The 12,020-nt window shown below is 53.1% G+C and overlaps 1 protein-coding gene across 1 annotated transcript in view; it reads right to left on the bottom strand.

Moving 5' to 3' along the window:
- Positions 1 to 963: 963 nt before the first annotated feature.
- The window catches only part of LOC147097185 (disco-interacting protein 2 homolog B-like), a 159,564-nt gene continuing 148,507 nt past the window's right edge, over positions 964 to 12,020 (bottom strand). The window contains exon 21 of the mRNA XM_085972544.1: positions 964 to 2,403. Coding sequence (XP_085828670.1) covers positions 964 to 2,403 — 1,440 coding nt within the window. The remainder of the gene's footprint in view (positions 2,404 to 12,020) is intronic.

Raw genomic sequence — 12,020 nt, 5'->3', positions numbered from 1 at the left:
ACTCATTCCCCACCCCCACAGGACTCATCCCCCCCCACAGGACTCATTTCCCCCCCCACCCCACAGGATTCATTCCCCACCCCCACAGGACTCATTCCCCCCCCCACAGGACTCATTTCCCCCCCACAGGACTCATTCCCCACCCCCACAGGACTCATCCCCCCCCACAGGACTCATTTCCCCCCCACCCCACAGGATTCATTCCCCACCCCCACAGGACTCATTCCCCACCCCCACAGGACTCATTCCCCCCCCCCCCCACAGGACTCATCCCCCCCCCCCCACAGGACTATTTCCCCCACCCACAGGACTCATTCCCCCCCCCACAGGACTCATTCCCCCCCCACAGGACTCATTCCCCCCCCACAGGACTCATTCCCCCCCCACCGGACTCATTCCCCACCCCCCACCGGACTCATTCCCCACCCCCCACGGGACTCATTCCCCCTCCCCACAGGACTCATTCCCCCCCCCCCACAGGACTCATTCTCCCCCCCACAGGACTCATTCCCCCCCCCACAGGACTCATTCCCCCCCCCCACAGGACTCATTCCCCCCCCCCACAGGACTCATTTCCCCCCCCCCCACAGAACTCAGTGCCCCCCCCAACAGGCCTCATTCCCCCCCCCCACAGGACTCATTCCCCCCCCCCACAGGACTCATTTTCCCCCCCCCCCACAGAACTCAGTGCCCCCCCCAACAGGCCTCATTCCCCCCCCCCACAGGACTCATTCCCCCCCCCCACAGGACTCATTCCCCCCCACAGGACTCATTCCCCCCCCACAGGACTCATTCCCCCCCCACAGGACTCATTCCCCCCCCCACAGGACTCATTCCCCCCCCCCCACAGGACTCATTCCCCCCCCCCACAGGACTCATTCCCCCCCCCACAGGACTCATTTCCCCCCCCCACAGGACTCATTCCCCCCCCACTCCACAGGACTCATTCCCCCCCCACAGGACTCATTCCCCGCCCCCGTTCTCTCCGATTCCCCGTTCTCTCCGGTTCCCCGTTCTCTCCGGTTCCCCGTTCTCTCCGGTTCCCCGTTCTCTCCGGTTCCCCGTTCTCTCCGGTTCCCCGTTCTCTCCGGTTCCCCATTGGCTCCGATTCCCCGTTCTCTCCGGTTCCCCGTTCTCTCCGATTCCCCGTTGGCTCCGATTCCCCGTTCTCTCCGATTCCCCGTTGGTTCCGATTCCCCGTTCTCTCCGATTCCCCGTTCTCTCCGGTTCCCCGTTGGCTCCGATTCCCCGTTCTCTCCGATTCCCCGTTGGCTCCGATTCCCCGTTCTCTCCGATTCCCCGTTCTCTCCGGTTCCCCGTTGGCTCCGATTCCCCGTTCTCTCCGATTCCCCGTTCTCTCCGATTCCCCGTTGGCTCCGATTCCCCGTTCTCTCCGATTCCCCGTTGGCTCCGATTCCCCGTTCTCTCCGATTCCCCGTTCTCTCCGATTCCCCGTTCTCTCCGGTTCCCCGTTGGCTCCGATTCCCCGTTCTCTCCGATTCCCCGTTCTCTCCGATTCCCCGTTGGCTCCGGTTCCCCGTTGGCTCCGGTTCCCCGTTCTCTCCGGTTCCCCGTTGGCTCCGATTCCCCGTTCTCTCCGGTTCCCCGTTCTCTCCGGTTCCCCGTTCTCTCCGGTTCCCCGTTGGCTCCGGTTCCCCGTTCTCTCCGGTTCCCCGTTCTCTCCGATTCCCCGTTCTCTCCGGTTCCCCGTTGGCTCCGGTTCCCCGTTCTCTCCGGTTCCCCGTTCTCTCCGGTTCCCCGTTCTCTCCGATTCCCCGTTCTCTCCGATTCCCCGTTCTCTCCGGTTCCCCGTTGGCTCCGGTTCCCCGTTGGCTCCGGTTCCCCGTTGGCTCCGGTTCCCCGTTGGCTCCGGTTCCCCGTTGGCTCCGGTTCCCCGTTGGCTCCGATTCCCCGTTCTCTCCGATTCCCCGTTGGCTCCGATTCCCCGTTGGCTCCGATTCCCCGTTGGCTCCGGTTCCCCGTTGGCTCCGGTTCCCCGTTGGCTCCGGTTCCCCGTTGGCTCCGGTTCCCCGTTCTCTCCGGTTCCCCGTTGGCTCCGATTCCCCGTTGGCTCCGATTCCCCGTTGGCTCCGATTCCCCGTTCTCTCCGGTTCCCCGTTCTCTCCGATTCCCCGTTGGCTCCGATTCCCCGTTGGCTCCGATTCCCCGTTGGCTCCGATTCCCCGTTCTCTCCGGTTCCCCGTTCTCTCCGATTCCCTGTTGGCTCCGATTCCCCGTTGGCTCCGATTCCCCGTTGGCTCCGATTCCCCGTTCTCTCCGGTTCCCCGTTGGCTCCGGTTCCCCGTTGGCTCCGGTTCCCCGTTGGCTCCGATTCCCCGTTGGCTCCGATTCCCCGTTGGCTCCGATTCCCCACCCCACAGGCTCCCATGGAGCTGGGTGGTTCTATGATGAAGAAGTGGGGCTTGCGTAGAATCCAGCAGGGAATCAGGATTCTCGCGGCTCTGATCAAGGCTTCTGCACAATCACGTTCCACAACATTCAGCGCTCCCGACAGGGCATGGTTACAGAGTGTTGAAATGTCCAAATCTCCTCAATGAGGGACTTGAATGGATTTCTAAAACTTCAATTGCCATCAGATTCCAACAGTTTATTCAGAAATAAACAGAAAAACGACTTTTTAAATAGTTTCCACAGTTACCTCCATCTGATCATCTGTGTGAGAAACGTACAACGAACAGACTGTATTAACACGATGGTTCACACTCCCTCCACCAATGACGCATCATGAGCGAAGGAGGGTGCGTGACAACCATCTCCAAGGCAACCAAATTAAAACAGGTCACAGCTCACTCTCAATTATCATAAAATCTGAAAATATACTTTTAGATGCAGTGCCTGTGTCAGAGGCTCTTTACTCTCTCAGCACCAGAACTACGGGGAAAACTGTTAGCTCAACACACTAATGTTGCTCAAAAACATTTCATAACTCTTAATCCACCAACTCCAATTCCCACCAGACCCGTAACCACCAGTACTGTACCCCAGTGATAGTGACAGACCCGTACCCACCAGTACTGTACCCCAGTGATAGTGACAGACCTGTACCCACCAGTACTGTACCCCAGTGATAGTGACAGACCTGTACCCACCAGTACTGTACCCCAGTGTTATACAGTGACAGACCTGTACCCACCAGTACTGTACCCCAGTGATAGTGACACACCTGTACCCACCAGTACTGTACCCCAGTGTTATACAGTGACAGACCTGTACCCGCCAGTACTGTACCCCAGTGTTATACAGTGACAGACCTGTACCCACAATACTGTACCCCAGGGTTATACAGCGACAGACCCGTACCCACCAGTACTGTACCCCAGTGTTATACAGTGACAGACCTGTACCCACCAGTACTGTACCCCCAGTGTTATACAGTGACAGACCTGTACTCACCAGTACTGTACCCATGTTATACAGTGACAGACCTGTACCCACCAGTACTGTACCCCAGAGTTATACAGTGACAGACCTGTACCCACCAGTACTGTACCCCCAGTGTTATACAGTGACAGACCTGTACTCACCAGTACTGTACCCATGTTATACAGTGACAGACCTTTACCTACCAGTACTGTACCCCAGTGTTATACAGTGACAGATCTGTACCCACCAGTACTGTACCCGTGTTAGCGACAGACCTGTACACACCAGGACTGTACCCCAGTGTTATTGTGACAGACCTGTACCCACTTGTACTGTACCTCAGTGTTATTGGCAGACCTGTATCCACTACTACTGTATCCCCAGTGTTATACAGTGACAGATCTGTACCCACCAGTACTACACCCCAGTGTTATACAGTGACAGACCGCTACCCACCAGTACTGTACCCCAGTGTTATACAGTTACAGACCTGTACCCACCAGTACTGTACCCCAGTGTTATACAGGGACAGACCTGTACCCACCAGTACTGTACCCCAGTGTTATACAGGGACAGACCTGTACCCACCAGTACTGTACCCATGTTATACAGTGACAGACCTGTACCCACCAGTACTGTACCCCAGTGTTATACAGTGACAGACCTGTACCCACCAGTACTGTACCCCCAGTGTTATACAGTGACAGACCTGTACTCACCAGTACTGTACCCATGTTATACAGTGACAGACCTGTACCCACCAGTACTGTACCCCAGTGATATACAGTGACAGACCTGCACCCACCAGTACTGTACCCCAGTGTTATACACTGACAGACCTGTACCCACCAGTACTGTACCAGTGTTAGTGACAGACCTGTACCCACCAGTACTGTACCCGTGTTCTACAGTGACAGACCTGTACCCACCAGTACTGTACCCCAGTGTTATATAGTGACAGACCTGTACCCACCAGTACTGTACTCCAGTGTTATACAGTGACAGACCTGTACCCACCAGTACTGTACCCGTGTTCTACAGTGACAGACCTGTACCCACCAGTACTGTACCCCGGTGTTATACGGTGACAGATTTGTACCCACCAGTACTGTACCCCAGTGTTATACGGTGACAGACCTGTACCCACCAGTACTGTACCCGTGTTAGTGACAGACCTGTACCCACCAGTACTGTACCTCAGTGTTATTGGCAGACCTGTACCCACCAGTACTGTATCCCCAGTGTTATACAGCGACAGATCTGTACCCACCAGTACTGCACCCCAGTGTTATACAGTGACAGACCTCTACCCACCAGTACTGTACCCCAGTGTTATACAGTGACAGACCTGTACCCACCAGGACTGTACCCATGTTATACAGTAACAGACGAGTACCCACCAGTACTGTACCCCAGTGTTATACAGTGACAGACCTGTACCCACCAGTACTGTATCCCAGTGTTATACAGTGAGAGACCTGCACCCACCAGTACTGTACCCCAGTGTTATACAGTGACAGACCTTTACCTACCAGTACTGTACCCCAGTGTTATACAGTGACAGACCTGTACCCACCAGTACTGTACCAGTGTTAGTGACAGACCTGTACCCACCAGTACTGTACCCCAGTGTTATACAGTGACAGACCTGTACCCACCAGTACTGTACCCCAGTGTTATATAATGACAGACCTGTACCCACCAGTACTGTACCCCAGTGTTATACAGTGACAGACCTGTACCCACCAATACTGTACCCGTGTTATACAGTGACAGACCTGTACCCACCAGTGCTGTACCCCGGTGTTATACGGCGCCAGACCTGTACCCACCAGTACTGTACCCCAGTGTTACACGGTGACAGACCTGTACCCACCAGTACTGTACCCGTGTTAGTGAAAGACCTGTACCCACCAGTACTGTACCCCAGTGTTATACAGTGACAGACCTGTACCCACCAGTACTGTACCCGTGTTGGTGACAGACCTGTACCCACCAGTACTGTACCCATGTTATACAGTGACAGACCTGTACCCACCAGGACTGTACCCCAGTGTTATACAGTGACAGACCTGTACCCGCCAGTACTGTACCCGTGTTATACAGTGACAGACCTGTACCCACCAGTGCTGTAGCACGGTGTTATACAGTGACAGACCTGAACCCACCAGTACTGTACCCCAGGGTTATACAGTGACAGACCTGTACCCACCAGTACTGTACCCCAGTGTTATACAGCGACAGACCTGTGCCCACCAGTACTGTACCCCAGTGTTATGCAGTGACAAACCTGCACCCACCAGTACTGTACCCCAGTGTTATACAGTGACAGACCTGTACCCACCAGTACTGTACCCCAGTGTTATAAAGTGACAGACCTGTACCCACCAGTACTGTACCCCAGTGTTATACAGTGACAGACCTGTACCCAGCAGTACTGTGCCCCAGTGTTATACAGTGACAGACCTGTACCCACCATTACTGTACCCCAGTGTTATACAGTGACAGACCTGTACCCACCAGTACTGTGCCCCAGTGTTATACAGTGACAGACCTGTACCCACCAGTACTGTACCCCAGTGTTATACAGTGACAGACCTGTACCCACCAGTACTGTACCCGTGTTACAGTGACAGACCTGTACCCACCAGTACTGTGCCCCAGTGTTATACAGTGACAGACCTGTACCCACCAGTACTGTACCCCAGTGTTATACAGTGACAGACCTGTACCCACCAGTACTGTACCCGTGTTACAGTGACAGACCTGTACCCACCAGTACTGTACCCCAGTGTTATACAATGACAGACCTATACCCAACAGTGCTGTACCCCAGTGTTATACAGTGACAGACCTGTACCCTCCAGTACTGTGCCCCAGTGTTATACAGTGACAGACCTGTACCCACCAGTACTGTACCCAAGTGTTATACAGGGACAGACCTGTACCCACCAGTACTGTACCCCAGTGTTATACAGGGACAGACCTGTACCCACCAGTACTGTACCCCAGTGTTATACAGGGACAGACCTGTACCCACCAGTACTGTACTCCAGTGTTATACAGTGACAGACCTGTACCCACCAGTACTGTACCCCAGTGTTAAACAGCGACAGACTTGTACCCACCAGTACTGTACCCCAGTGTTATACCGTGACAGACTTGTACCCACCAGTACTGTACCCCAGTGTTAGAGACAGGCCTGTACCCACCAGTACTGTACCCCAGTGTTATACAGTGACAGACTTGTACCCACCAGTGCTGTACCCCAGTGTTATACAGTGACAGTCCTGTACCCACCAGTACTGTACCCCAGAGTTATACAGTAACAGACTTGTACCCACCAGTACTGAACCCCAGTGTTATACAGTGACAGACCTGTACCCACCAGTACTGCACCCCAGTGTTATACCGTGACAGTCCTGTACCCACCAGTACTGTACCCAGTGTTATACAGTGACAGACTTGCACCCACCAGTACTGTACCCCAGTGTTACACAGTGACAGACTTGTACCCACCAGTACTGTACCCCAGTGTTAGTGACAGACCTGTACCCACCAGTACTGTACCCCAGTGTTAGTGACAGACCTGTGCCCACCAGTACTGTACCCCAGTGTTATACAGTGACAGACCAGTACTGTACCCCAGTGTTATACAGTGACAGACCTGTACCCACCAGTACTGTACCCCAGTGTTATACACTGACAGACCTGTACCCACCAGTACTGTACCCCAGTGTGAAACAGCGACAGACCTGTACCCGCCAGTACTGTACCCCAGTGTTATACAGTGACAGACCTGTACCCACCAGTACTGTACCCCAGTGTTATGCAGTGACAGACCTGTATCCACAAGTGCTGTACCCCAGTGTTATACAGTGACAGACCCGTACCCACCAGTACTGTACCCCAGTGTTATACAGTGACAGACCTGTACCCACCAGTACTGTACCCCAGTGTTATACAATGACAGACCTGTACCCACCAGTACTGTACCCCAGTGTTATACAGTGACAGACCTGTACCCACCAGTACTGTACCCCAGTGTTATACAGTGACAGACCTGTACCCACCAGTACTGTACCCCAGTGTTATACAGTGACAGACCTGTACCCACCAGTACTGTACCCCAGTGTTAAACAGCGACAGACTTGTACCCACCAGTACTGTACCCCAGTGTTACACAGGGACAGACTTGTACCCACCAGTACTGTACCCCAGTGTTATACAGTGACAGACCTGTACCCACCAGTACTGTACCCCATTGTTATACCGTGACAGACTTGTACCCACCAGTACTGTACCCCAGTGTTATACAGTGACAGACTTGTACCCACCAGTACTGTACCCCAGTGTTATACAGTGACAGACTTGTACCCACCAGTACTGTACCCCAGTGTTATACAGTGACAGTCCTGTACCCACCAGTACTGTACCCCAGTGTTGTACAGTGACAGACTTGTACCCACCAGTACTGTACCCCAGTGTTATACAGTGACAGACTTGTACCCACCAGTACTGTACCCCAGTGTTAGTGACAGACCTGTACCCACCAGTACTGTACCACAGTGTTAGTGACAGACCTGTGCCCACCAGTACTGTACCCGTGTTATACAGTGACAGACCAGTACTGTACCCCAGTGTTATACAGTGACAGACCTGTACCCACCAGTACTGTACCCCAGTGTTATACAGTGACAGACCTGTACCCACCAGTACTGTACCCCAGTGTTATACAGCGACAGACCTGTACCCGCCAGTACTGTACCCCAGTTTTATACAGTGACAGACCTGTACCCACCAGTACTGTACCCCAGTCTTATGCAGTGACAGACCTGTATCCACCAGTGCTGTACCCCAGTGTTATACAGTGACAGACTCGTACCCACCAGTACTGTACCCCAGTGTTATACAGTGACAGACCTGTACCCACCAGTACTGTACCCCAGTGTTATACAATGACAGACCTGTACCCACTAGTACTGTACCCCAGTGTTATACAGTGACAGACCTGTACCCACCAGTACTGTACCCCAGTGTTAGTGCCAGACCTGTACCCACCAGTACTGTACCCCAGTGTTATACAGTGACAGACCTGTACCCACTAGTACTGTACCCAAGTGTTAGTGACAGACCTGTACCCACCAGTACTGTACCCCAGTGTTATACAGTGACAGACTTGTACCCACCAGTACTGTACCCCAGGGTTATACAGTGACAGACCTGTACCCACCAGTACTGTACCCCAGTGTTATACAGCGACAGACCTGTGCCCACCAGTACTGTACCCCAGTGTTATACAGTGACAGACCTGCACCCACCAGTACTGTACCCCAGTGTTATACAGTGACAGACCTGTACCCACCAGTACTGTACCCCAGTGTTATAAAGTGACAGACCTGTACCCACCAGTACTGTACCCCAGTGTTATACAGTGACAGACCTGTACCCACCAGTACTGTACCCAGTGTTATACAGTGACAGACCTGTACCAACAATACTGTACCCCAGTGTTATACAGGGACACACCTGTGCCCACCAGTACTGTACCCCAGTGTTATACAGTGACAGACCTGTACCCACCAGTGCTGTACCCGTGTTACAGTGACAGACCTGTATCCACCAGTACTGTACCCCAGTGTTATACAATGACAGACCTAAACCCAACAGTGCTGTACCCCAGTGTTATACAGTGACAGACCTGTACCCACCAGTACTGTGCCCCAGTGTTATACAGTGACAGACCTGTACCCACCAGTACTGCACCCCAGTGTTATGCAGTAACAGAATTGTACCCACCAGTACTGTACCCCAGTGTTATACAGTGACAGACCTGTACCCACCAGTACTGTGCCCCAGTGTTTCCCGGGACAGACCTGTACCCACCAGTACTGTACCCCAGTGTTATACAGTGACAGACCTGTACCACCAGTACTGTACCCCAGTGTTATACACTGACAGACCTGTACCCACCAGTACTGTACCCCAGTGTTATACAGTGACAGACCTGTACCCACCAGTACTGTACCCCAGTGTTATACAGTGACAGACCTGTACCCGCCAGTACTGTACCCCAGTGTTATACAGTGAGAGACCTGTACCCGCCAGTACTGTACCCCAGTGTTATCCAGTGACAGACCTGTACCCACCAGAACTGTACCCCAGTGTTATACAGTGACAGACCTGTACCCACCAGTACTGTACCCCAGTGTTATACAGTTACAGACCTGTACCCACAATACTGTACCCCAGTGTTATACAGTGACACACCTGTGCCCACCAGTACTGTACCCCAGTGTTATACAGTGACAGACCTATACCCAACAGTGCTGTACCCCAGTGTTATACAGTGACAGACCTGTACCCACCAGCACTGTACCCCAGTGTTATACAGTGACAGACCTGTACCCACCAGTACTGTACCCCAGTGTTATACAGTGAGAGACCTGTACCCACCAGTACTGTACCCCAGTGTTATACAGTGACAGACCGGTACCCACCAGTACTGTACCCGTGTTACACAGTGACAGAGCTGTACCCACCAGTACTGTACCCCAGTGTTATACAGGGACATACCTGTACCCACCAGTACTGTACCCCACTGTTATACAGTGACAGACCTGTACCCACCAGTACTGTACCCCAGTGTTATACAGTGACAGACCTGTACCCACCAGTACTGTACCCCAGTGTTATACAGTGACAGACCTGTACCCACCAGTACTGTACCCCAGTGTTAGTGACAGACCTGTACCCACCAGTACTGTACCCCAGTGTTATACAGTGACAGACCTGTACCCACCAGTACTGTACCCCAGTGTTATACAGTGACAGACCTGTACCCACCAGTACTGTACCCCAGTGTTAGTGACAAACCTGTGCCCACCAGTACTGTATCCCAGGGTTATACAGTGACAGACCTGTACCCACCAGTACTGTAACCCTGTGTTATACAGTGACAGACCTGTACCCAGCAGTACTGTGCCCCCGTGTTATACAGTGACAGACCTGTACCCACCAGTACTGTGCCCCAGTGTTATACAGTGACAGACCTGTACCCACCAGTGCTGTACCCCGGTGTTATACGGTGACAGACCTGTACCCACCAGTACTGTACCCCAGTGTTACACGGTGACAGACCTGTACCCACCAGTACTGTACCCGTGTTAGTGAAAGACCTGTACCCACCAGTACTGTACCCCAGTGTTATATAGTGACAGACCTGTACCCACCAGTACTGTACCCGTGTTGGTGACAGACCCGTACACACCAGTACTGTACCCCAGGGTTATACAGTGACAGACCTGTACCCACCAGTACTGTAACCCTGTGTTATACAGTGACAGACCTGTACCCAGCAGTACTGTGCCCCCGTGTTATACAGTGACAGACCTGTACCCACCAGTACTGTACCCATGTTATACAGTGACAGACCTGTACCCACCAGGACTGTACCCCAGTGTTATACAGTGACAGACCTGTACCCGCCAGTACTGTACCCGTGTTATACAGTGACAGACCTGTACCCACCAGTGCTGTAGCACGGTGTTATACGGTGACAGACCTGTACCACCCGGAACTGTACCCCAGTGTTATACAGCGACAGACCTGCACCCGCCAGTACTGTACCCCAGTGTTATACAGTGACAGACCTGTACCCACCAGTACTGTACCCCAGTGTTATGCAGTGACAGACCTGTATCCACCAGTACTGTACCCCAGTGTTGTACAGTGACAGACCCGTACCCACCAGTACTGTACCCCAGTGTTACACAGTGACAGACCTGTACCCACCAGTACTGTACCCCAGTGTTATACAATGACAGACCTGTACCCACCAGTACTGTACCCCAGTGTTATACAGTGACAGACCTGTACCCACCAGTACTGTACCCCAGTGTTAGTGCCAGACCTGTACTCACCAGTACTGTACCCCAGTGTTATACAGTGACAGACCTGTACCCACCAGTACTGTACCCCAGTGTTATACAGTGACAGACCTGTACCCACCAGTACTGTACCCCAGTGTTAGTGACAGACTTGTACCCACCAGTACTGTACCCCAGGGTTATACAGTGACAGACCTGTACCCACCAGTACTGTACCCCAGTGTTATCAAGTGACAGACCTGTACCCACCAGTACTGTACCCCAGTGTTATACAGTGACAGACCTGTACCCAGCAGTACTGTGCCCCAGTGTTATACAGTGACAGACCTGTACCCACCAGTACTGTACCCAAGTGTTATACAGGGACAGACCTGTACCCACCAGTACTGTACCCCAGTGTTATACAGGGACAGACCTGTACCCACCAGTACTGTACCCCAGTGTTAAACAGGGACAGACCTGTACCCACCAGTACTGTACCCCAGTGTTATACCGTGACAGACTTGTACCCACCAGCACTGTACCCCAGTGTTAGAGACAGGCCTGTACCCACCAGTACTGTACCCCAGTGTTATACAGTGACAGACTTGTACCCACCAGTACTGTACCCCAGTGTTATACAGTGACAGACCTGTGACCACCAGTACTGTACCCGTGTTACAGTGACAGACCTGTACCCACCAGTACTGTACCCCAGTGTTATACAATGACAGACCTATACCCAACAGTGCTGTACCCCAGTGTTAT

Source organism: Somniosus microcephalus, chromosome 33, assembly GCF_052327205.1.
Source record: "Somniosus microcephalus isolate GS21.2 chromosome 33, FLI_Smic_1.0, whole genome shotgun sequence".
NCBI lineage: Eukaryota > Metazoa > Chordata > Chondrichthyes > Squaliformes > Somniosidae > Somniosus > Somniosus microcephalus.
The sequence above is the reverse complement of the archived record's forward strand: the minus strand, read 5'-3'. Positions and strand labels throughout refer to the sequence as shown.